The sequence below is a fragment of the Theobroma umbraticum genome, unplaced genomic scaffold, assembly GCF_002168275.2.
Source record: "Theobroma umbraticum cultivar Fairchild unplaced genomic scaffold, ASM216827v3 scaffold_95.0, whole genome shotgun sequence".
Taxonomy (NCBI): domain Eukaryota; kingdom Viridiplantae; phylum Streptophyta; class Magnoliopsida; order Malvales; family Malvaceae; genus Theobroma; species Theobroma umbraticum.
The window spans coordinates 9,426,028-9,451,437 of NW_018397257.1; the positions used below are offsets into that span (position 1 = coordinate 9,426,028).

Here is a 25,410-nt window from a genome sequence, read left to right on the forward strand (position 1 = left end):
AAAAAGCCTAAAAAGGATCATGTTATTCTATATTGGAAGAGGGAGGGGGGGGAAATGAAATATTGTTTCTCTACAATTGAAGTGAAAAGAACATTGTTCTTTAGTGTTTATTCGACTAAGTGCTATATTTTTCAAAGAAATAGACAAATATGATGAAATCATTCAGTTGTTTAAGAATATTTAGACACGACTGTTTGAAATGTGCACTTGAAAACAACCAAATGGATAAATTAATACTGGCAATTATTTATTTATTTATTTATTATTTTGGGAAAGGGGGGAATATTTTTGTTTATTGTGTGCTAGTGACTTGACTTTCAATTTTTAATTTTTTTTTAAGTGGAATTCCAGCGACTCAAGAAGCTCCAGTGTGCTTGAATTAATACTTGAATGAATCCCACATGCATTTCTCATTGCCCTATCCCTATCCTTCTTTAAAGTTAAAATGGAAATTCAATTTATTATTTCATCCATCGAGAGAAAATTCTAATATTGACAACGACAATTTCAAACTAATTAAAAGTAAAAATATTAAATATTTTTTGAATTATAAAAATATTGGACTGCTGATTTTTTGGATAATGTAAATCAGCACAAAGATATCATTGAAATAATAATTTATTAATTTCTTAAAATATGAATAATTTCTTCTTCTTTTTTCAAGAAAAGAAGGTGTAAGTGTGGCAATCTAAGTTGGGCTCGGGATGGTCTAAGAGAGAAATCCGTATCAAGTGGCAAAGATGCTGGAGTGCCACGTGTACATCTGAATGTTATTTTGGGTGGGCCCACATTATTGTGGGCACCTCGAACCTCGCACCAAATTCAATGAGAAAACGTGTCCATCGACTTGTCAAAACTATATCAATTTGCTCTTTCATAATTCATATTCTATACCCAAGATGATGTCTTTAAAAAATAAAAAAAGCAAAGTGTACAACAGAAAACCATACACGTGTTTCTTTTGAACTACGATTCTATATGGGATTTTCCCCCATTTTAGTTATTTTTATTTTGGAGTGAATATTTTTAGATTATCCCAAAAGCAAAAAAAAAAAGAAGAAATTTTAGATTTTTAAAATCTTATTTTGATTATTATTATCTCTTATTTATTAAATTAAATCCATAGTTAAAATAGACTATACCTATATTCAGGTAATACGCTTCATATAAAAGAAAAAATCATGTAATTTGTTATTCTAAAAAAATTTAACTAGTAATACATTTAATATTGTATTCACATATTCAAAAGTTTTAAAAAATACGTAATAAATATATATTAACAACCAAAATAGGTTTAATTATTAAAATATATGCTGAAATTACTTTTGCTATTTGTTGGCCCTTCTTTTTATGATTATTATTTATTATATATTGAAATTTCCTCCCATAGTTCGTAGGGAATAAATTGGAAAATGCTTGTTTAAAATATAATATGTTGTCAGCAAAAGACTAATAAACTAAAAAAAAAAAAGCACAAAAGATTTGTTCTAGTGCTTAGAGGTTTTGCAGATGTGTAGATAGCAATAAAAAAATAGATTCTTTTGTTGTGGGTTAATGTCATCTTTTAATCTCCATCAAGTCATGCATGCATGCCCTCCAAAATTACATGAAGACAAAGATTTTGTAATGGGATGGGATTAATATACAACTAATCACTATTGAGATCTCCAAACAACAAGGAAGGATACAGAATTAACTTTAAAAAAGTTTGAGCTTTTAAATTAAACAACATGGTTTAATGACTTAATTTTTTAATAATATTAAGCCTTTTCCTCCAACAACATGTGTGAGTATAGGGTAAACATAAATGTCCCATTTTATACTTAGTATGATTTAAGCAGGGTTGGCCATATATTTATTTCTAAATTAATTATTTCACTATATATATAAATAAATATTCTTTGAATTTGCTTCTGTCACATATTCTCTGCATATTTAATTTTGTTCTGAGGACTGCTTACACATTATGGGAAAGTTGGAAACAGCAGAAAAAAGGATACACTAAATATTTGCTCTGACCTCGCAATAATAAAAGTAGTTGGCTGGTTCTCTCCTCATATTTTTCCAAATGAGTTATTGAGTTGCACCAAAATTTTGGCTTTGATTCAAATTACAATCTTCTACTCCATAGCATACTAACAATATGAACAACAGCCTTAGCAATTTTCATTCAAATTGAGTTATTTATCACTGTGGAAAGTGACAAAATACCAAGTTCAAAGTACAAAAAAATCAATTCCAACTTACCCTTTTTCTGTTGTTTTATGTATAAGCTTAGTGCCCTTAAATTTGGAAAATAAAAGGAGCATTGACCCTTGAATGCAACTGGGGGGTGGGGTGGTTTAATGATCATGGTGGTGTGGGGAGATGGGGGGAGAAAGCGACTGCTAAATGCAGCAAAATTTATGTGAGATAATAATAATTGAACCACCAACGACAGTTTTGTTACCATTAAAGGAAAGATTCCTTTTCAATGTTGTTCCCTTTCCTAAAAGTCATAAAGTAGGACAAGTGTGCTTGGTTGGAATTAAGATCCGGAGGACAGTGGGCTCGATAGTGGCAGTGTCCAACTAGCCCTCTTCCTGCATGCAACTTGCATTTGTTTTGCCAGTCTAGGAGGATGACAAGAAAACCAATTACTGAATTGATGGCACTATTATTTACATAGATGGTATTAGATATGAAATGGGCATATGGGAAGAGTAAATTGAAGCATAGATTGGTTAGTGAAACAGATGAAAAATGGCATGGGGATAAGGACCAATTTTTTAACCAAATGCCGAATTATGTCGAGGCTCAAGATTTTCAGCCACAAAATCAACATTCAATGTCGCGCAGAGCAGCCCATTTAACCAAAGACTTGCATCGTTTAAAAGAGCAAAGCCCTCCCTTCATGATTGGGCCTAGGGGTTTGAGATAGCAAATGCTTCAGGCTTCAAGCTATGCCTTGCCTACCTACCCAAGTACCTGCTGCCACATCAGGTGATCACTCTGAGGCCCAAACCAAAGCTTTGGTCTGTATCTTAGTAGAAAAAGAGAAATGCATGTATGTAATTAATTATTAATAGAGGCATGCTTATTCCCTGCCTCCATCCTTGGCTTTACTGTTGGCTATGCTTATGTTAGCTTCCTTTTCATGTTAAATGAATATGGCTAAAAGAGAACAAATAACAATAAGTAGCAATTAAGCTTCATTTCAAACAGGATTTATGAATACAATAAACATTTGGAAACCTCTAAATTAGCAGCATATATGCACAACTTTATAGCTCAAACTTGCAGGCCATATTTTATGGAAACCAAATTAAGAACAAAAAAAAAGGGAAATGAATTTCAGCTGTCTTTTTATTCAATGTGGAGCAACTTTCCTTGGCTTGCCCAAAAAGAACTCTTCTTATTACTTATTAGCTGTCAGCCGCTCAATAAAATTTCCATGTCTTCTGGTTTTTTCAGCTATTTCTCCAGGCTTCATCGATTTTCTCTAGCACTTGGGGAGGTCACTGGGAGGTGGTAGAAGAGTTTCATTTGGGCCGTTGCCATTGTCCACAACAAATGCCATCTTCAGCCCCCAAGTCGTATGCACTTCCAAATGGCAATGCATGAACCAAACCCCTGCAAACAAGAGAAAAATATATTTCATTCTTTAAGGTTTAGACTAAGAAATTCTATTTTCAGCCGGATCATACTTGAAAAATGAAACTATGAACTTCATACCTGGATTGTCTGCCCTGAACCTTATAGCTGTCCATCCACCAGATGGAACTCCAATTGTGTTCCTTTCAACAGGATCAACAAGATTGAATTTTGTCGTATCATTTTTGGGGTTGAAATTCCCCAATCCCCTTCCAACCTCAAAGAAGTTGAATCCATGCAAATGAACAGGGTGGTTCTCTGGGGTAATCATCCCTGTGTCTTGCAAGACAAGCTGCACGGTGGAGTTATAAGCAAGTCTATACAGCTTTGTTCCTTGTTTGGTCTGAAAGTTTGTTAGCTGCGTGCTTGTGTAGTTAAATGGAACAGGAGGGTTTCCAGGGAAATCAGTAGTGAAAACTCCACTTATGTTGAAGAAATGGGCTTGAAGTAGAGAGATTTTAGGCATAACAAAAGTAACATTGTTAATAGAGGCCACAACACGGCTTCCGTTAACACATGAGGGGCAAGGGTTAATACCAAGGCCAACGGTGAAGAGAAGGGAATGATCAATTTTTAAAGGGACATTAGCAGGATATTGTTTTGAATTCAGGCTTCGTAGTGCATTTGTAAAATTTGTTGCTACCGAGGTAGCATTTTTTGGAGGGGTTGATGTGAGAGTGGTGGCAGTGCTGGTAAGACTACCCGAGTAGTGTAAGGTGGCAGTGGCAGTCACGTTATCTACTGCAATGGGTGCGTCCATGAAAGGTGAGGCTGCAACCAAGTACTTTCCTGCGCCACGGTGGGCTGTGAGGAGGACATTCGTGGTCTGTCCTGGGGCTATAACAATGGTTTCTATTTGGAAAGGTTTCACGTATGTGGCATCAACCTCGACAACAGTGAGTTGATGGCCGGCAATCTTAAAGAAGAGTTCTTCATTCAGTGCAGCGTTGATGATTCGAAGCATATATGTCTTTCCTGGTTTAACTCGCAATGTATATCCTCCTGCAAATTGAGAAAAATATATAGGGGAATTGATCAAATGAAAAATATTCATGGTCATGGATACGTGTGTTAATTTAATGTGCATATGAAACTTCTTTACCTTGTGCAGGGCAGCTGGGGACAGGTCCTGGGTGGCCATTGATGGTGTGAGCATCAGAGACATTCGGGGCTAGGCCAGATTTCAAAGCTTCATTGATGACGGCTTCCACATCTGATTTCCACCATTCACCTACATACAAAAAATCGAATATATACTAAGCTTTCTAAAAAGGCAACATCCACAATTTCGTAGCAACTAGTACCATTCCAAGTCGCCAGTCAAAATTTGTCCTAACAATTTAAGCAATTTATTGATGAAATAAATTATGAGAAGCAACATTATTAATGATTTTTATCTTGCTCTCACACCTAATATAATAGTCTCTTCCTTGTGGGGTTTGGGGAAAGGATAAGGAACACCACGTTTGGGCAAGACAACTATGGCACCATGGACGGTGGCCCTTAGCCAGAGAATATGTGCGTGCCACCAAAGGGTTCCCCTTTGGCCAGTGATGGTGAAGTTGTACACATAGCTCTGCCCTGGTTGAATCGGGCACTGGGTTATATATGCCGGCCCGTCTGCCCAACCAGTTCGTACTTGCCTGATCCCATGCCTACTCCACAGGAAATATCAATGTTAGTTGGCACGAATGATTACTTCAAAGAAAGATCGATGGTGGGAAATTTGGATTTACCAGTGGATGGAGAGATTGTATTGCACATGGTTGACCACTTTGACAAGGACTGTGTCATCCTCTCTGGCAACTAGAGTGGGACCAGGGTAGCGTCCGTTCACAGTGACAATAGGTTTGCTTGAGCACAACCTAGTTGTATTTTCCAGCACCACCTGCACATGGTGCATAACAATAACCAATCAGATTTTGTGAAATTGGAATTGTTTGGAGGTGGTTGCAGACGCCAGATTTAGTTGGCTACATCACCAACATCTACTTCTTTGCTTTGCTGTTCAATCAAGATTTGTTAGTTCCCATCAAACTCTACGATGATGAATTTTCTTCTGTTATAATTTATACTACTAACTAACGAAGAAGATCCAATTGGAATTACCATTACTTATGGCTTTGAGCAATTTAAATTCATTCACTGATTAAAGAGAAATGCTTTTATTAGTATTTTTGGGTTGGAAATCAGAGGTGTGCTTTATTTCGATAGCTTCCGAGCGTCGTCTAGGACACTAGATAATATGTTTTCAGTGGTTGGTCAATCATCTTAATTAACTTCAATTAATGAAATATCTTCGACATAAACAAGTGTAAGATCTCTGTACTTAGAGAAACTTCAAAATTATAGCACGTTAAGCACGATAACAAAACCAAGAGAGAAGTATCATTGAAGAGAGATCACAAACATGCATGAACATGCAATGTGGGATTTGATTACAAGAACATTATGGAAAATGATTTTCGACCAGAAATACTACGTGAGAACGCCTATTTAGTTGCTAATCAAGGAAAAGCTAGGGTTTCCTGGAAGAAGTTAGGCTTTAATGATTGATTATTTTCTCTAACCATGGAGAATATTGAATAATGGTGGGTACTTGCACGACCATATTAAAACTTGAAAGTGAAGCTCAAAACGCTTCCAAAGTTAATTTATGAGGGACAAAAATATCAGATATACTTGAAGAAGCAATATTCCTGTATTATCATTAATTCTGAAAGCCTGAAAATGTTGCACTGAAAAAGTTGCAATCTCATAGTTATCATAAAACCAATGCTTATGCTTGCCAGGTCTAAACCATATGCTTCATAACCCTTACCAAGCAGAGGCGAGGAATTTAAGCTTGACTCAAGTGGTAATGCAAGGATTTGAATAACGATTCAAGGTTTAAGTTTGAATGACCTTTAGTAAGCTTTTTTTACATACATAAAGAATAAAGAAAAGGTAATAACTGGTACATTCTTGGTTTAGAATGATGCACCTCTTAGTTTTAACTGTATTTTTTTAGGGGGCAGTTTTAACTGTATTCATGCAAGCCTCGACATACATAGCAACCCTCCAAGAGCAGCCTATCCCCATGTCAATGACTAGCTAGGAACTGTACTATGGGAAATGAATGATGGAGGAGAGCTAACAGAGACCGCTCTTTTCCTGCATTAATTCAAAAGGGCACTAGCATTGAGCAAAGTGTAACTTACATTGAACTTGTAGTGCCGAACCATGCACTCTACTGACGCTGGAAACAACAAGCAAGCTAAAAACATTAGGACTCTAATCCATGGTGCCATCTCCATTGTCTCTAGCTCTCAGTACTCTATGCCAAACCCAAATTGTATATTCCTTTTCTTTTTTGGCTCTTTCTTGGTGTGCTCGGGTATCGGACCAACTCAAACTTATAAAGAGGCAAAAGCTCTCTGCTGCCAAGTCGTTTTTACTTAGGTAGGTGACGGGAAGAATACTTGAGAGGCAAGGGGCAATGTATAAAATCAGAGAGATATGCAGAAAAGTGTCTGATATTTCTTGTGTATCACACAAAGTAGTTATCTATCAAACTAAGTCTACATTTTGAAGCTAAGCTAGTTGAGCTCCTGATGCCATTTTTCAATTGACTAGGTGGTCAGCCATGGTTGGTCCAACCGTATTGGGTAAAGTACACCCGATCTCAACCAGAATGTTGATAGATTTCCAACCCCATTGAGGTCAAGCAGATGACATGAGCAACAAGCAAAACCGAAACCACTTAGTTCTTTTCACCCTTTTTGGGGGCATTAGTAATTTAATTTGCAATTAAGGTTAGGTTCAAGCATTTCATTGGCAGATTATAGTATAACAGAGATCTACCTAAATATAGTAGTAGGATTAGCTATCATCGAGTCATTACCACCAGTTGATTATAATGAGAAACTTTTATTAATTATGATGTGGGATACGAATCTTACTGCCACAAAACTGAGATATCATTGGAGTTCCTATTGTTTTTTTTTCCCCCACTTTGTGTGTGTGTTTTTCCTAGCAATGATGCTACGTAATTCAAAAAATAAAAATAATCTTGGCAAAAGTTTACTCTAAAAGGACAACTTTGCAAATTTTTGTGACTTATTGCCTTTATATATAATAAATGAAATCAAGGATTCTATTTTTCATGCTTGAGAATTGTAAAGTATCACTTAGGTCCTAGGGGGTTTAGGAGAAAGTTTGCATATCATTGACAAGTTATTAATTAAAAGGCTAACATCTTATTAAATTATTTGGTGATACAGTAAGAATTTTAAGGTGAAAGACAGTGATCAAATTATGAAGTAGATAACATAAATTAATACGGGTTAGGTGTACTCAAATTAAATTAACACTGCAAAAAAAAAAAGTAGAAGAAGACAAATATTATCATCATATCTGTTTAGCACTGCAAAAGCATGCATTAAACTAAGTTGGAAGCAAGAGGGAATTTGGACTAGGGGCAGGAGTCACCTCAATAACTAAAAATATTCTCTAAATATATTTACAATATTAATTAATAATGTTGAAAATTGGATAATTGTCACTTCACCGATGAACCTGGGTTATTTTCCATGAATCTGATGAAAACCTTCGAGAAGGAAAGTAAGTGGAAATGGTGGGTAGATGACAGATACAAAAAAAAAAAAAAATGGTTAAGCCAACAAAATATTTTTAGTTGAGGAATGCCTTTCATGGATATACACAGAGAGCGGGGTTTGTTTTCTGAAAGATAAAGCCTTTTGTAAGGGGTAAGTAACAGCTCATCTAACCTTTGTTTCCTTAAAAATATTCCACTAACAGAATTCTATATTGTTCTCTTTACTAAGCTAATTATATTTATTTATTGCTTATATATATTAAATAAATAAATAGGAGAGAATATGATAATTATGTGTTTCCTTTCTTTTTAATGTTTTCCCACATCAACAAGCAATGTCATGGAAAAATGTAGATGTTACCAATCCCAATTTGAAGATGTGGAGAAAGCCCTTCGATTAAGTTCAAATATTATATTGTTTTGTTAGACATTCAAGATCATAGTAGAAAAACTCTGTCTTTTCTTTATTGACTATTATTCTACTGATCGAACTAAGAGAAGGTTCTAATTGAATAATTAGTTCAGGTGTTACCTCTTCTCAATCAAACAAGGACTCAAAGCAATTAACAATGGAGGGAGGGGTCATGCACAAATTCAACTATTGGATGTGCATTATATCACCAATCAAATTGGTACTTAAATCTCAAGTATATATATATATATATATATATATATATATATAGTTTTTATTGCTAGTAAGGAGACCTGCATGATATAAACATCGTATCTCTCTTCATTTTTCACCCCTTTGGGTGTTGGTTGATAAAGAAATGAGAATGGATCCGTCCAATAATGGAGCAAACTTCGTCTGGCAAAACTTTTGATTGCAAAAGGCTTTTGGAAAAGGTCTTGGTCCAGTACTTAATCTGAGCCAGGCTACTCGAGAAGGCCCATTTGAGAGCACCGAACCTCTTTCTAGTTTAATCTTATAATCTCAATGGGGCCGAAAACAAAGTGGATAAAGTGAAATTAATATGGGTTTTTTTATTTTAAAATCAAAGTTTGAGTTTACAAGCTATGTCGAAAAGGACTGGCCTAGCTAGACAAAACGTTACAAGACAATTACCATAGAGTTTGAAATATTAAAAAGAGGTACGAATAATAAGTGAACAAGACCTGAATGTTATCTATGTCCCATGCATATATACAAATATAAGCCGTTTTACTCTATTACGGCATTGCCTGTGTGAACGGGCTATTATGTATATGCCCAATGTGTGTGTGTGTCTAGGGTATGCTGCTTTCGCATCTTTGATAAAAATACAAATGAATTGGTTTCGTAGACAGAGAGTTGTATCAAGCTAGCAAGTCATCTTGGACAGAAATTCAAAGCATTGGCTTGGGAGTTGGGACTGTTATTTTGTTCTCACTAATATTTGTTCGGGAAGTCAGTCCAAATTCGTTCCACATTGGACTAATGATTCGTGCAATCAATCTTCTCCCACATGATCCCAAAACCAAAAAATATTTTTTTATTTTTATCGTCTCATGAAATATATGCAATTATTTTCATTGGTTATTTATCATTTTATTATTTTTATTATCATGAAATTTATATATATTTTTGTCGTATAGAGAAAAAGAAATTAACAATAATTTATTTAATTATATTAAAAATATTTCGGACGTCACCAAGATGTGAAGAGTGAAAACTTATTTGATATAGAAACAGAATTTTAATCAATGTGTAATAAATTATAGTGGAAAAAGCAGCTACGTACTGCTAAAGTTCAGCTGGGGGGCATTGGAAGGGTATATAGAGGGAGTCAGGATTGAAGAGAATTCCTTGAACTCAACGATCTCCTCCAGTGTTTCCGCCTTAGAAGAAAGATTCGCCGAAAGCCTCATTTATTTCTCAGGACTGGACCGGAAAGAACCATTTGTTCCAGGTTGCTTGCAACCCAAGGTAAGGAGAAAAACCAACTTCTTTTTTTTTTTTTTTTCATTTATCCCATTAACTTTGTTTGAGAACTGTTCAATGGTACTGAGGATGCATGTCTATTCTTGTTATTTCTCTTCAGGCTGGAAAATTCAACTGAGCAGAATCGCCCGTGTTTAGTTATTTCACGTGCTTAATTTGTTTATCTATTGTAGGAAGAAGTGTCATGACTGGCCAGGCTCTAAGTTTTAGCTGGCAAATAAGACTCAAAACTATTGAAATTTGTCGCATCAGATGGACCATTTTGCTGTGAATCTGTTTCCCAAGTGAAAGGGAAAGAGTCGACTAGAGTGCTGTTTTACTTCCAAAACCGTCGGTAAATACCTGGAGCCAGGATATTAGCTGTTTGGGAATGTATTTCTTTGTGTGGAGTGTGTTATGTTCCTTGTTAGAATCTGTCACATTCCAACAGCCCCATCCTTCTTATCGTTACTGCAAGCAAGTCAAAGATTCAATGCAACTCAAAGTCATCCTTTGGATCTTTATGCAGAAGTTTGGCATTCTAAAGTAGACTTAGAAAGGGTAGACTATAGTCGGGCCCAGTAGCTGTGACCACATCCCCATGAGAGCTGAGCAATATCTTGATCCCAAGTTTTACTATTCAATTCGAGTGCTAGCGCAAATTCTACTACCCCTGAAATCAGAAGGCACACAGCTTTTCTGGAAGCAATTGCATGTCTGTTCTATGGTGATGTGAAACTTGGTGTGTGAATGAGTTTTATCTTCTTTTTTATAGAATTATAAGTTTTAGAATCTTGATTTCTCTGTCAAGGTGTTGATAGACTCACTCTGTTGTTCATTCACAGATATGAGGCTAAATTGATTGTATTTGTTTAGGCTTCTTGGTATATCATCTCAATCATTGTGCTTTGGCAAAAATATTCTTTTACAAAATACCATTAGGTATGCATTTGTTCTTTCTTTTGCTTTTGGTAAAGAGTAGGTATGTATTTATTAGCTAGCCCTGTGATATAAGAGCTGAAATTTTTGCATCTGTGTCTCTGTTATGCAGACTTCTCTGGAGTTTGTAGCTAAGTGCAGCTATAATTCTTTTTTCTTTGATAATATAGGTTTCGTTCTCAAGTTCTGAGTCTTTCCGTTACTGAGTCTATTCTAAAACCACATGTAAGCAGACTTAGATAAATTTCTGGAAAGCAATGGAAAAAGATGATATCTACACGAAAGATGGGACAGTGGATTACAAGGGAAATCCTGCTAACAAGAAGGAAACAGGAACCTGGAGAGCTTGTCCATTTATCATAGGTAACCACAAAAGATGGTAATTGAAATTAGTAATTAAAGATAGAGATTGGATGCTTACTTGAGCATTTATCGACAGGAAATGAAGGGTGTGAAAGATTGGCATACTATGGGATGAGCACCAATCTGGTGCTTTATTTCAAGCATCGGCTGAATCAGCATAGTGCAGTTGCCACTAAAAATAACCTGAACTGGGGTGGAACATGCTACATCACACCATTAATTGGAGCATTTCTGGCTGATGCGTATCTAGGAAGATATTGGACAATTGCCTGTTTCTCAATCATCTATATTTTTGTAAGTTTTACTCATCTGATACTTATTGTAACACTTATAATTGATCTGATACAGTAATTTGTACCACCAGAATTACATCATAACAAACTGGAGTTGCTGAAGTTAAACATTATACCATATCAAGAAGAAGGAAAACAGAACCCGGAATTTTTATTTTCTCCAATTTATAGACTAGTGCCCCATTCTTTGATTGGTTTAGTAGAGTATCACCAAGTCCTTCAAAAAATTGACCTAAGTTTTTGAAGCAACATTTTCTGTGAAATCTGTTCCTTGGTAATTGAGACAAAAATATTTACTTTTAACATTTTACACAGGGAATGACACTTTTAGCATTGTCTGCATCAGTCCGTGGCATAAGGCCAAGATGTTATACAAAAGATAGCTGCGATCCAACAGACACACAGAGCGCTATGGCCTTTCTAGCACTTTACCTGATAGCACTAGGAACAGGAGGAATTAAGCCTTGTGTTTCATCATACGGAGCTGATCAGTTTGATGACACGGACGAAAAAGAGAAGAAACACAAGAGTTCTTTCTTCAATTGGTTCTATTTGTCCATAAACGTTGGTGCTCTTATCGCTGCTTCTGTGCTGGTGTGGGTACAAGATAATGTGAGCTGGGGATGGGGCTTTGGCATCCCAGCTATCGCCATGGCAATAGCTGTCTGCTTTTTCTTTTCAGGTACTCGTTTGTATCGATACCAAAAGCCTGGAGGTAGCCCTCTCACACGCCTCTGTCAGGTGGTGGTGGCATCCATCAGGAAATATAAGGTTGCAGTACCTGCTGATAAGTCTATTTTGTATGAGACGGCAGATGCAGAGTCCAATATCAAAGGAAGCCGCAAGATTGACCACACAACAGATCTCAGGTCAGCGCCTGGACTTCAATCTTAAATTTAGAAATTGATTAGAGCCAATTGGAGAAAAATTTGTTCACCTATCAATTAGGTGAAATATGGTAGCGAAGAAATAATCCATTAGATTGTTTGAATTTTAAATAAGAATCCAGTTGCCATAGATTAAATCATTGGTTGTTGATGCTTGAAGAACTCAATATACGACAAGCTAGTTAAGCTATGAACACGTTCGGATTTTTCCTGAAGCCATTTGTTGTGATAAGATAGAAAAACAAACTTGTAACTAGTAACTTGATGAGGATTAAAAAATTATTAAAACTCCTTGTGGTTCAATTTCCAAACTCTCCTTTGATATTCTAATTCTGCAATTCAGACTTGATATATCTAGGTAGTACACATATATCGCAAATTTTATCTTGGTTAGATGCTTGAACTGTTGCTTTAGTTCCTTACCTTTAACCATGGCTATAATCTTCAGTTTCTTTGACAAAGCGGCAGTGGAAACTGAAACAGACCACATAAAGGGCTCAAACCCGTGGAGACTTTGCACAGTGACACAAGTTGAGGAGCTGAAAGCTATAATTCGTTTGCTCCCAATATGGGCCTCTGGGATCATCTTTTCCACCGTTTACGGTCAGATGGGCAACTTATTTGTGTTGCAAGGTGAAAAAATGGATACTCGCGTCGGCCACTCTAACTTCAGGATCCCACCAGCATCGCTTTCCATCTTCGACACCCTCAGTGTGATATTTTGGGTGCCAATCTATGACAGAATCATTCTCCCAGCGACAAGAAGATTCACTGGTCACAAGAATGGCCTAACTCAACTTCAGCGGATGGGCATCGGCCTCTTCATATCAATATTTCCCATGGTAGCTGCTGCATTTCTGGAGCGCGAAAGACTGAAAATGATCAGAAGGCACAACTACTATGAGCTAAAGGAAATGCCTATGACAATATTCTGGCAAGTGCCACAGTACTTCCTCATTGGGTGCGCAGAGGTTTTCACATTCATTGGACAGTTGGAGTTTTTCTATGAACAAGCACCTGATGCAATGAGGAGTTTCTGCTCTGCTCTAGCACTCACCACCGTCGCTCTCGGTAGCTACTTGAGCTCTCTGCTTGTGACTATTGTTACTAGTGTGACCGCTAAGAATGGGAAGCCCGGATGGATACCAGACAACCTAAACTATGGTCACGTTGATTACTTCTTCTGGCTCTTGGCAGCACTGAGTGTGCTAAATTTAGGTGTTTTTGTCTGGATTGCGAATTGGTACACCTACAAAAGGGCAGTGGGAACTCTTCGTTGATTATTTCTATGGTGGCTTGTTCAAAGCAACTGTAAATGATTCACTCGCTGGTTACGAAGAATTAAGGAAAGTTTCCCCTTGTTATGTATGAAATATGGTCGCTTCATGTCAATGTTTCAAAATAATGGGTGAAAAAGTTGAAGAGTATACATTATGAAAATGGAAGCAAAAATCACTTTATTACCTCTTTCTCCAGATTTTAGTATTAGGTGGGTCCAAGTTTTGCCTTGGGCTAGCCTCAGGCCATTACATTATAAGCTAAAGCCACTCAAAGTTGTCTCATAAGATAAGGACCCATTTCTCTGCAATTCTAGATTGACGATGCTATAATGCCCTTTCGTCGTTTGCCTTTTTCGGCACTTAAAAACTCTTGGGGCCAAGTGTCAAACCAAGAAAATTTTATACCCAAACAATAGGAATCTTGAAGCTCATAAAGAAGTATGGTATCATTACACTGAATGATCAGACAAAAATATCTCTGTCCCAACAAAAACTCCCCGGTCTCCCCCGTCTCTGCATTACTGTACAATAACACCTCTAACCCTCTCACCATTATCGACACAAACTAGTCAAAGAATTCAACTATTCAAGTCGTGCTTCCTTCCTATCCTTTTGAAATGTTTATACACAGAAAGTTGACTTCGAGAGGATAAACTCTAGCTGTATCCACTTTAAGTGGTCGCAACTTGATGATGATTGAGTGATATCCTGATTCAAGCGTTCCTATCCTATTATTCTAGTGGTAATTCTACTACTCCTGGATTCTTGAGGCATACCCATTTTTTCAGGATGCTATTGCATAATGCTTAGGGGCATCAGGTTTGTTATCCTGTAACTTTGATTCTATTTTAACTTGGTGTGTTGTGTTTGAACTTTTTCTTCTCTTCTTAACTAGTTTTAGAAACCAGCTTTTTCATATCAAGGTATTTAGACAGTGCTAATTAACTTCATTTATGTATGTTCAAAGAGTTAAATGGATACGATTGGTTTAAGCTTCTTGATTCTGTTCTTGAATTGATATAAGTGGCCATGCGGTACAGGAACTGAAAATTGGCAATTGACTTTCTGTATGCTTACTTCTCTGCAATTTGTTGCTAAGTGCAGCTATGATTCTTTTTCCAGTGAATATAGGTTACATCTTCAAGTTCTCTGCCCTTCTGCTTTTGAGTGATTTCTTGGACCAAGAAAAAGTAGGCTAAGATAAATTTCTGGAAAGTCATGGCTGAAGATGATTTCTATACAAAAGATGGGACAGTGGATTACCAGGGAAACCCTGCCAATAAAAAGAAAACTGGAACCTGGAAAGCCTGTCCCTTTATTATTGGTAATCATAAAATCAACCAGTTAAATTTATTAATGGTTAGTCAAAGATGGACGCTTATCTGTTTAGCATTAATCAACAGGAAATGAATGTTGTGAAAGATTGGCCTACTATGGGATGAGCAGCAATCTGGTGCGCTACTTTAAGCATCGACTCAATCAACATAGTTCTGTTGCTACTAGAAATAACCAGAACTGGAGTGGAACGTGCTACATCACACCATTGATCGGAGCATTTCTGGCTGATGCTTACCTGGGAAGATATTGGACCATTGCCCTTTTCTCAACTATTTATGTCTTTGTAAGTTCTAGTCTCAAAAGGAGATAGTCTTATAATTGTACTGCAGAACTCTTGTAGAACAGAATAAAGTTTATATTTATATATTAAGGATTAAAGTTTATCAGTTAAATATTGAGGCCTATGCTTATTAATGGAAGAATTGAAGAAAAAAAATGGTACTCTGGATCATCCTAGTCTAGTAGTACCAATTTTCTCCGGTACCAAACTCACTAAAAAGTTTTGACATGAGATTTGAACTTTTCATGGAATCTGTATTTTTCACACAGGGAATGACACTTCTGGCATTGTCTGCAACCGTACATGGCATCAGGCCAAGGTGTTACGCAGAAGATAACTGCAACCCAACAGTTACGCAAAGTGCAGTGTTCTTTGTAGCTCTTTACATGGTTGCACTGGGAACAGGAGGAATTAAGCCTTGTGTCTCATCGTATGGAGCAGATCAGTTCGATGACACCGATGAAGCTGAGAAGAAGCACAAGAGCTCTTTCTTCAATTGGTTTTACTTTTCCATAAATATCGGTGCTCTTATTGCTTCTTCTGTGCTGGTCTGGGTACAGGATAATGTGAGTTGGGGATGGGGTTTTGGAATTCCTGCCATCGCTATGGCAGTAGCTGTTACATTTTTCTTTTCAGGTACTCGTTTGTACCGGAACCAAAAGCCTGGAGGCAGCCCTCTCACACGCCTCTGTCAGGTGCTGGTGGCATCCTTCAGGAAATTTCGATTGGTGGTACCTGCTGATAAGTCTCTTCTGTACGAGACTGCAGATGCAGAATCCAATATCAGAGGAAGCCGGAAGATTGAGCACACACAAGATCTTAGGTTAGTGCCAGAACGCCAATCTTAGACTAGCAACTGAATTACAGTGACATGTAAAAATTGCAAAAAATTTATTCATTTTTCATTGAAAGCTTTTTAATTCTTGGATGACGTCTGAACAAGTTATTCCAGAAGTATTATCTACAATCCGGAATAGCTGGTGAACCTATGAACATTTCTTGATGTTTCCCTCAAAGCTGTTAGGGCACAATTTAGTTTGCATTACTGATAACAAGTATGATCATCGATGTTCATGTGATTCAATTTTCAAACTTCCTCTCAGTATTCTACTTAATTTAAACTTCAGATTTTCACGTTGCTTGGTGCATGTAGGTAGATATACTTTCCTGTCTCTTGATTCCATGTTCGAGCTCTAAGGCAGCTGTTCTGATCTTCAGTTTCTTTGACAAAGCGGCTGTGGAAACTGAATCAGACCACATAAAGGGTTCAGTAAACCCATGGAGACTTTGCACAGTTACTCAAGTTGAGGAGCTAAAAGCTATCATTCGCTTGCTCCCCATATGGGCCACTGGAATCATCTTTGCTGCTGTGTACAGTCAGATGAGCAATTTATTTGTGTTGCAAGGTGAAAGAATGAATACTCACGTCGGCAATTCTGCCTTCAAGATCCCACCAGCATCGCTTTCCATCTTTGACACCCTCAGCATTATCTTTTGGGTTCCAATCTATGACAGAATCATTGTCCCAGTGACAAGAAAATTTACCGGTCAAAAAAATGGCCTAACTCAACTTCAGCGGATAGGCATTGGCCTCTTCATATCAATATTTGCCATGGTAGCTGCAGCGATTCTGGAACTAGAAAGACTCCGAAGAGTGAGAAGGCACAAGTACTACGAGCTTAAGGAAATGCCCATGACAATATTTTGGCAAGTTCCACAATATGTCCTCATAGGGTGTGCAGAGGTTTTCACACTCATTGGACAGCTGGAGTTTTTCTATGAGCAAGCACCTGATGCCATGAGGAGTTTCTGCTCGGCACTACAACTCACTACCATTGCGCTTGGTAACTACTTAAGCTCCCTGCTGACAACTATTGTTACAAGTATAACCACTAGGAAGGGAAAGCACGGGTGGATACCAGACAACTTAAATTATGGCCATGTTCATTACTTCTTCTGGCTCTTGGCAGTGCTGAGTGTGCTAAATTTAGGGGCATTTCTCTTGATTGCAAAATGGTACACGTATAAAAGGCCACTGGGGACTCTTCGTTGATTTGGTGCCTTGTATATTACTTTCCATCTGCTTAAATTGTGTGTACCAGTCCACTCCCTACCCCTTCTTATGCATACAGTTAAAAGGCTTCCTCGTGTCCATGTTTCTAAACGATTTAATGAACAATGAAACAGGTTCAGAAAGATAGCTGACAGAATATCATGACTCGTGTCTCGTCACAAAGGGAAATTGGAATGCAACTGGAGGGTGTTTGACTTACCATTGACCCTTTTGGCATTTGCAATGATATTAAGTTATATGAATCTACTATTGTTCTTCAAGACCATAATGGCAATATAAGTTCAGTTTTCCCGTGTTTTACGTGCCAAAGTCCCCTCAATACTTTGAAGTACCACAAACAGTTGGGCAATAATGAAAGAAAAATTATGGCAGAAGGTTTAGAAACTTGTATATTCGCCGCAATACGGAATCTTCATTAGGTCATAAATCACATAAAAATACTTACAAGAAGCAGTTCACTAAATGGTAGTACTTAGTACAACATCCACCAGTGTCGTAAAAGGATTTTCTTATAAAAACTTGGAATGGAACTAGAGTTTGCTAGCTTGTTTACCAAACAATGAATGCCGGCCTTCAGCAATTAACTCCCCAGTTTCTTTGTTTCTGACAAGCACAATTGTCCCTGCATAACCTCCTCTTCGGCCTAGAACCTTTGATGTAATCTCTAACTCATCCTGCAAATTGCCTCTTAGAGATCAGAATCATATTAAAAGAGGTATAACCAGATTCTCTACCAGCGAGAAACTAATCTGAAAGATCAAAGAAGAAACAATGGCCTGCCCTTCATTCTGTCTGCCATGGATCATAATCTTGGAATGATATTAAAAATCAGTGGGATTATAGGAAATATACTGACATTTCTCCTTTTGGCTTCACAGAAGAAGCCACGCGATAGATCCTCTTCTACCTCTAGATATCCAAATCCTCCAAAAAGGGCAAGATTCTATCTCACATCCTTGTTACAACTTTAAACAAAAATACCTTTCAATCACTCCCTATGCAGATAGTGCATAACCCAATAAACTTAAATCCATGATCAAACTGAATAACAAAGCATTAACGAAAACATTCAATGCATTAATGAACATTACTAGTACTAAATTCAAAGCAACCCGAAGGGGTAGCATAACCCCCTAAAATTTTTTAAATTTTTTATTTATTACTAAATTCAAAGCAACTAAAAGGGGTAGCATAACCCCCTAAAATTTTTTAAACGTTTTATTTAATACATATTTTTTCTTTTAATGCCTTTTTCAAAATATAATATAAATAAAGATTTTTTTCTAACTATATAATTGAGGGAAGGGGATTCAAAATCTACTCTTTAAGTATGGATCATGTAACAATTAATGAGCAAAATGCTTGAATGCTAATATAAATAAAGAATAACAAAATGACCTCATAAGCCCCACTCAACTTTATCTTAAGTTTTTCCACACTAAAACACACCTCATTCTTCAACAAACATCTATAAGTTTGACAGTTGTAACAAAGGAGGACAGGACCACTCACCACCATTGTGAAATTAAAAAGAAGTCATTTTCTTTCTATTTATATTATTATTTATTTCATTTTTATTATACTTTCTAATATGTTATAAGTTTTTACAAATTTTCTTCTTCAAACTTTTACGAACCATCAATTGTGTTCTTCGTCTTTCTCTTTTGTTATATAAGTTCTATCTTCTATTTGTAATTAAGGTTTTCTTTTTTCTATCATGTAAATTTTATTTTTTATAATTTTAACCTTTAAAAATTAAAAATTATTATGTAACTCTCAAATATAAATTGTAGTGTTGTATTGTTAGTGTCTTACTTAAAATTTTATCAATGTATTATTTTTTATTAATCTTGATTAATAGGTTAATTTGTCTTGTTTTAAATATTTCCTTTCTACAACAATTATAAAGAGAGCCTTTTTAACAATAAAAATTATGAAAACAAAACTCCAAAACAAAATGAATGATAAGAAAATTTCAGAACAAAATGAATGATAAATTTTTTACAAATAATTTAATTATTTATATTAAAAAAGGTATTACTAATCCTTTTAATATAGAATCAAAAGTCGATCAATTTTAATTTGAAAAACATCCTCAGCATAACTTTTTTAAAAATTATTATAAACATTTCATGTTCTTATTTTTATTTATTATTTTAATCTTATATAAAATTATTATTTATTATAAATTTAAAAATATTTAAACCTTATCTCTCTTCGTCAATGACCCTCAATCTTAACAAAATTGATTAGCTCCGCTGCTGCAACTCACTACATTAAAGTACAAAGATATTCTTAAAGCGAACTCATAAGAAAGCTAACTTACATTGAGCTTAGCAGTTCCGAGAAAAGAGATGGACATGTCCACCGAAACATTCATGGGGAGACCTTCGATATGGACAACAGCCCCACCAACTTCATCAACGAGATTCGCAATAGCACCAGTTGCTAAATTTCCACTTCTATCCTGGCAAAGTCAATTTATTTCCAAAAGAAAACTCAACCAAAATCATCGCACATAGTGAATTCTGATTCTATGGAATTTGAGATTGGGGGGTTTTTGGGTAGCTTACGGTGAGCCGAGGAGGGACTTTGAAACTACAGGAAACGAAGCCAGACTCAACCCTATCCACTCGGATGCCGCGTAAGGCGAAATCTTCGTAGAAGCTGCACTCGGAGCCGACTCGGTGGGGGGGGATAGTGAGTCGCGACACGCACTCTGCTCCTTCTTTGTCTAGTTCCAGGAATTCTTTGACTTTTTCCATGTTAGATTTTCTTGGCTCTCTGCCTGAGGTTGTGAAAACTGAGAGAGAAGATGGGTAAATTGAGGGAGAAGGTGGTTAAATAATGTTGCCAGTTACCAGTAATTCAATCAGGTTGAGTTGGATTGGACCTGGACATGCCAGTCAGGAGGATCGGTCTTGGACTCCGTTTCAGCCCGGTCTTTTCATTCTAGGCTTGTTGGTGGGCTAAAGCCTGTTCAGCCCAATTACTTTTAAAAGACTACAAAGGACCTTACTGGCCGTGACTGGGTTCGGCTAGTCTTCAGCCCATGATTGGCCTTGTCTAATTTGAGGGACAAGTACATCCATTCTTCCCAAAACTCTAATCTTAAGAATTTTAAATTCTTACGATTAAGTTTTGATTTTGTTCAATTGATGGGTGACAATTACATTCTAATTTTAAGTTTTTTTACATATTTATTTTAAAAAATTAAAATAATTTTTATTTTTCTATCTAGTGCAACCGAGTTTTTATATTTTTATTTTAAATTAAATATATTTTTATAATTAATAATTAATTAATTATCATTAATCAAAATATCATATATTATTTTTTATTTATTAACATATGAGGTTGATGTGATATTAACATAGACATGACAAGAAAGATAAAAATATCATGTGATCTTATTAAGCATGTCATGTCACAATTCATCGTAACATGTTAACATTTACATAATATAAAATAATAAATAATATTTTAATTAATAAATAATTAATTTAAAATTAATTGTAATAACTCATTTGGCTCAAACGAAAAATATAAAAAATTGATTGAATGTAACAAAAAATGTAAAATTATTTAAATTTTCATAAATAAATTATAATTTTTCCAAATATTATTGCTTTAACTATATCATGAATAACACTATATACATTTGTGTGAAGGTTTTTGTTAAACAAAATCTTTTATAGTAATAAAAAGGTTATTATTGTCTCTCAAAAAAAAAAAAAAACTTAACCTCGATTGTTAAAAACACACTTTATGGAATGAAAACAAAGTGTGTGGATTTCTATGCTAATGATCCGCCTTGGAAGAGTTGACTTCCATAATTTAAGAGACACCGAGAAATAGCAGTTGGAAGCATCTTTGGGCTTATGGGTATTTCCCATTTAAAAATTACACCAAAATCCAAAGCAGTTTTTGGACTCTATTCTCAAAGAGTCCTAAGTAGAGAACAAATCTCCCAAATGTTCCTCCCTTGAACTTAGATTTTGGTCAAAAAAAAAAAAAAAGCAACAAAGAAGTTTTGAAATCAGAGTCTTAATACATAATAGAATACTATTAATTACTCTCTAGAGTTTGTTTTTCTTTATCTCTTTTTAATTTTTACGAAAATTAAAATAAAAATTTTGATTTTGATGTATTTTGTATTAAAATTAAAAAAATTATAATATAATTATTCAATGCTCTTTAATATGAAAAAATAAAAAATTATGAAAATAAATTTGTAATATTAGATTCTAAAAAAGAAAAAAAATATTTCATTTAAGCATATCCTAAAAACGAAAGACTGGAGTTTTTTTCAATGAAAAAGAAAAGAAAAAGAGATTATTTATGCTTAATGTGAGTTTGGGTAGATGTATGAAATGGGATTTAATAATATGTTTTATTTTATTTTTTTTTATATGTTTTGAAGATGTATTATTTTGTCCCCACACCAAGAAAATCAATTAAAAGAAATGATGTATGTGATGAATACCATTTATTTTGCATATAACATTAGTGTACAAAAAACAAATTGTTGTCATATCGTTAGATTAGAACCAATATTTTCAAGCCCCATTATTGATTTTGTGTGTATAAGATGGCAAATATCATCGTTTGGAAGAAAAGAAAAATAAGAAAATATATATAAAAGAAAAAGAAGAAATTAACCCAATTTTAGAGAGAGTATTGGATAATAAAACCCAAAATAGAAAGGGTTTATCCAGGGTTTTCCGTTTTCCCATTTCTATTTAGCTTCTCTTCCAAATCTTAGTTCTCTCTCCCAAACGCATTAATCTTCAGTGTAGTACATTCTGTCTCTCTCTTTTTTTCTTTTTTTTTCTCTGAGCATGAGCTCATTGCCTCTTCTCAAGCCATGACTCTCCAGCCCACCACCACCACAGACAGCGTCTCTCAACCTGCAACCGCCACCCACCACCACACCCATCACCGGCTTTCTGCGCAGCATGTCTACGAGAACGCCTTGCCGGCATCCAAAACAACTCCCTACCGCCACGACCCCCTACTTTCCTCAACCTCCCAGTTCCGCCGCTCCAAGTCCTGCTCCGGTGGCCCTAACCCATCCTCTTCCTCCGCCACCTCCGAGCCCCGCCGTAAATCTTGTGACGTAAGGCTCACAATACCCTCCACGACCTTTTCGCCATAGATGACAAAATAAAAACTCTCAATCCCAACCACCCTCCTTCAAAAGTTGAAGCTTTTCAAGGCTTTGAAGAAGAAGAAGAAGAAGAAGAAGGAGAGTTGAAAACGGTGAAAGAATTCATAGATCTCGAATGGGGAAGAAAAAAAACTTCAGGGAAATCTTTGTGGGAAGCAGCTTCGGTCTTTAGCAAGAAATTGAGGGAATGGAGGAAAAAACAGGGCAAAAAGAAGGAGAAAATTGAGGGTTTGGTTCTTGATAAGGTGAATAAAAGGGGATTGAGAGACACTCAATCGGAGATCGGGGAATATGGGTTGTTTGGGAGAAGATCTTGTGATACTGATCCTAGATTGTCGGTTGATATTGGCCGTTTGTCTGTCGATGATTCAAGGTTTTCTTTTGATGAGCCAAGGGTTTCTTGGGATGGTTATTTGATTGGGAAACAGAATCCCAAGGTTAATGAAGAAGGGAATGTTGGGGAAGAGAGATTGAGTGTTGTAAAAGAGGAAGAAAGGAGTAGCCCTGGTGGGTCAGCTCAAACGAGAGATTATTATGCGGATTCTTTGACTAGAAGGAGGAGAAGTTTCGACCGGTCAGGGTCGAATAGGAAGATTAGTTTGGGGGAAGCTGATGAAGTTAAATCTTCGATTTCGAATGCTAAAGTGTCTCCTGAGACTGTTGGGTTGTTTCACGGGGCGAAACTGTTAGTTACCGAGAAGGAACTGAGGGATTCCAATTGGTATTCGAGTGTGGAATCTGGTTCGAAGGATGTTGAGTTTGTTACTGCTGGGGTTGGCCAAAAAGGGTTTGATTTGAAGAAGGCAAGGAAGTGGAAAAATATTTGGAACATCTGGGGTTTGATACAGAGGCGAAAACAGAGTGAATTTGAAGATGAAGAAAGGAGTATTGGAGGGGATGTGGGTGATAGGAGGCTAGCAGAGTCGTTGCAAACGTTAGGAGGGTGGCTAATGGAGATGAAGATAGAGGTATTGGAGGAAATGGAGGTGAAGGGACACTGGCGGAGTCATTGCAAAAGCTGAGGGGGTTGGCTCATGGAGATGAAGGTAAAGGTATAGAGAATTGTGGCTGACGGGACACTAGCGGAGTCTTTGCAGAAGTTAAGAAGGGTGGCGAATGGAGACGCAAATGGGAGTGTTGTAAGCCAGAAGCTTATGCGGAGCTATAGTGTTAGTGCTAGGAATTCCGTGGATGGATCAGCTTTCTATGGAATGAGTGTGACCCCGTCTAAAGATGATGGTGAGAAGAGAAGGGAGAAATTTGTGCTGCAGCAGAATAGGAGTGTCAGGTATTCTCCTAACAACCATGATAATGGGCTATTGCGATTTTACTTGACGCCGATGAGGAGCTATCGGAGAAGCAAATCTGGAATGAGTAGGCTAAAAAACCCACACTCTGTAGGTGGGAGCGTACTGTAATGGTGCTTGAATTTGTTATGAGTAAGATATTATGTTGTAAAAACGTGAATGAATGTGTCTCTCCATGTTCTATAGATAAAAAAAAACATCAGATCATATGGTCATCTTTCTTGTGCTAAGCATATGTTTTTCTAATAACGCAGCAATGCAAAAAATGAAACAGTGTTTTCATATTGTTAGTATAGTGAGAATTGTTGCTGAAATGTAGCTTAGTATTTACTACAAGAAATGAAATCACTTTGTTCACATTTTTTGCCCCTTTCTTCAGTGATGGCAAGGACTCGTCGGTTCCCTGTTTGATCCTTTCTTGTAGAATTGTTAAATGTTTGTGAAACTTGTTATCCGAATGACTATGAGCTGAATGTGTTAAAATTACCATTTGCTTGTCAGCTTGAACATTCAAGGCTGTGAAGATAGATAACTAGGATAGGATTACTTACGAGGACGTTAAGGTTTTTTTTTGTTGTTGTCTTCTGCATGTTAATTTCCTTTTTGATCAAAGTCCCTGCAGGACAATTGTTGATGATGTTATGCATCTTTTCAGTCTACTTTGCTTTTGCTTTCATGTATAGTGAAAAATGAGTGAGACACTGCCTTGACTTCTTCATGACAATTGGATCTCTACTGAAACTGGTATGTTTTGGTGGAGCTGTCATACTCAACTGTAGCAAACAACGGAGTTGCCTTAGGATGTTTAACATGATGTGATGGCTTAGCTAGATGTTTGACAAAGACTCAAAGAAAGCCTTTCTTGAGCATTTTCACGAAATTGACCTGATGCTCCCTTAATTACTCCAAAATCTACATTACTTAATATCAATGAATTCATTGATCATTGCCACGTCTTAATGAGTTACCTGATACTCTTAAAATGCGAGTCTAAGTTTTCTACTTTTTCAAACGTACTAAGCTATGCATTCTGGATTTCATCCGTCTGCAGGGCATCCTTTCATGCATTTAGGTCTACCATCTATGGAAACTGATTAGAGCAACTCATTCAGTGTTTTCTACTATTTCATTGTCACAAGTTGTTTTGCTTAAGCCCATGTTTTCTGCAGCTGGTTTGGAAACTTGCTACTTATATCAGTTATAACCGTGAATGGTGCAAGCATCAATGCACCCCTACGTAGCCAACACTACCTCCTTTTTTTCTCATTTGGCCACAGCATAGTAAAGTTCCCATTTATCTTTTAAGATGGATCTAGTCAATGGGTGGACTTGTTTTAGACATAGGAAAC

The 25,410-nt window shown here is 36.4% G+C and overlaps 5 protein-coding genes across 11 annotated transcripts; 3 read left to right on the forward strand and 2 right to left on the reverse strand.

The window, feature by feature from the left end:
* Positions 1–3,168: 3,168 nt before the first annotated feature.
* LOC110411981 (laccase-4-like) lies at positions 3,169–7,016 on the reverse strand. The gene is made up of 6 exons (XM_021422367.2): positions 6,834–7,016; positions 5,370–5,521; positions 5,044–5,288; positions 4,736–4,864; positions 3,715–4,635; positions 3,169–3,612 (listed from the first exon to the last, which is right to left on the reverse strand). The coding sequence occupies exons 1-6, from the start codon at positions 6,927–6,929 to the stop codon at positions 3,482–3,484; spliced, it is 1,674 nt and encodes a 557-aa protein (XP_021278042.1). The 5' UTR covers positions 6,930–7,016; the 3' UTR covers positions 3,169–3,481.
* Positions 7,017–10,717: 3,701 nt separating this feature from the next.
* On the forward strand, positions 10,718–14,160 carry LOC110411807 (protein NRT1/ PTR FAMILY 8.1-like). Of its 5 annotated transcripts, none has more exons than XM_021422124.2 (6): positions 10,723–10,872; positions 10,976–11,072; positions 11,240–11,432; positions 11,509–11,726; positions 12,041–12,594; positions 13,061–14,160. In XM_021422124.2, the coding sequence occupies exons 3-6, from the start codon at positions 11,327–11,329 to the stop codon at positions 13,890–13,892; spliced, it is 1,710 nt and encodes a 569-aa protein (XP_021277799.1). In that variant the 5' UTR covers positions 10,723–10,872; positions 10,976–11,072; positions 11,240–11,326; the 3' UTR covers positions 13,893–14,160. The 5 variants fall into 5 exon arrangements, with proteins under 5 accessions (XP_021277800.1, XP_021277799.1, XP_021277802.1 ...); XM_021422127.2 differs by having other exon boundaries at positions 11,303–11,432; XM_021422125.1 differs by lacking the exon at positions 10,976–11,072 and having other exon boundaries at positions 10,718–10,872; positions 11,303–11,432.
* A 152-nt stretch (positions 14,161–14,312) lies between these two features.
* LOC110411806 (protein NRT1/ PTR FAMILY 8.1-like) lies at positions 14,313–17,599 on the forward strand. Of its 3 annotated transcripts, none has more exons than XM_021422121.2 (5): positions 14,313–14,711; positions 14,997–15,216; positions 15,296–15,513; positions 15,780–16,333; positions 16,729–17,599. In XM_021422121.2, exons 2-5 carry the CDS (start codon positions 15,111–15,113, stop codon positions 17,561–17,563), a joined length of 1,713 nt encoding a protein of 570 aa, XP_021277796.1. In that variant the 5' UTR covers positions 14,313–14,711; positions 14,997–15,110; the 3' UTR covers positions 17,564–17,599. The 3 variants fall into 3 exon arrangements, with proteins under 3 accessions (XP_021277796.1, XP_021277795.1, XP_021277797.1); XM_021422120.2 differs by having other exon boundaries at positions 15,015–15,216; XM_021422122.2 differs by having other exon boundaries at positions 14,313–14,634; positions 15,015–15,216.
* Positions 17,600–17,960: 361 nt separating this feature from the next.
* On the reverse strand, positions 17,961–20,410 carry LOC110411808 (Thioesterase superfamily protein). The gene is made up of 3 exons (XM_021422129.2): positions 20,158–20,410; positions 19,911–20,051; positions 17,961–18,258 (listed from the first exon to the last, which is right to left on the reverse strand). Exons 1-3 carry the CDS (start codon positions 20,347–20,349, stop codon positions 18,115–18,117), a joined length of 477 nt encoding a protein of 158 aa, XP_021277804.1. The 5' UTR covers positions 20,350–20,410; the 3' UTR covers positions 17,961–18,114.
* Positions 20,411–20,431: 21 nt separating this feature from the next.
* Positions 20,432–24,415, forward strand: LOC110412438 (protein OCTOPUS-like). The gene is given in 6 exon segments (XM_021422971.2): positions 20,432–20,525; positions 22,431–22,602; positions 22,604–22,707; positions 22,710–23,684; positions 23,687–23,817; positions 23,819–24,415. Coding segments are annotated over 6 exon segments (1,830 nt in total). The 3' UTR covers positions 24,173–24,415.
* Positions 24,416–25,410: the final 995 nt, after the last annotated feature.

Coding starts and splice junctions, on each gene's coding strand:
- LOC110411981 (XM_021422367.2), bottom strand. CDS start 6,929: ATGGAGATGGCACCATGGATTAGAGTCCTAATGTTTTTAGCTTGCTTG. Junction 4,865..5,043: donor GGAAGAGACTATTATATTAG/GTGTGAGAGCAA, acceptor TTTTGTATGTAG/GTGAATGGTGGAAATCAGAT. Junction 3,613..3,714: donor GTTCAGGGCAGACAATCCAG/GTATGAAGTTCA, acceptor TCTTGTTTGCAG/GGGTTTGGTTCATGCATTGC.
- LOC110411807 (XM_021422125.1), top strand. CDS start 11,327: ATGGAAAAAGATGATATCTACACGAAAGATGGGACAGTGGATTACAAG. Junction 11,433..11,508: donor AGCTTGTCCATTTATCATAG/GTAACCACAAAA, acceptor ATTTATCGACAG/GAAATGAAGGGTGTGAAAGA. Junction 12,595..13,060: donor GACCACACAACAGATCTCAG/GTCAGCGCCTGG, acceptor TATAATCTTCAG/TTTCTTTGACAAAGCGGCAG.
- LOC110411806 (XM_021422121.2), top strand. CDS start 15,111: ATGGCTGAAGATGATTTCTATACAAAAGATGGGACAGTGGATTACCAG. Junction 15,217..15,295: donor AGCCTGTCCCTTTATTATTG/GTAATCATAAAA, acceptor ATTAATCAACAG/GAAATGAATGTTGTGAAAGA. Junction 15,514..15,779: donor TCTCAACTATTTATGTCTTT/GTAAGTTCTAGT, acceptor TTTTTCACACAG/GGAATGACACTTCTGGCATT.
- LOC110411808 (XM_021422129.2), bottom strand. CDS start 20,349: ATGGAAAAAGTCAAAGAATTCCTGGAACTAGACAAAGAAGGAGCAGAG. Junction 20,052..20,157: donor AAGTCCCTCCTCGGCTCACC/GTAAGCTACCCA, acceptor TGACTTTGCCAG/GATAGAAGTGGAAATTTAGC. Junction 18,259..19,910: donor TCGGAACTGCTAAGCTCAAT/GTAAGTTAGCTT, acceptor GGCAATTTGCAG/GATGAGTTAGAGATTACATC.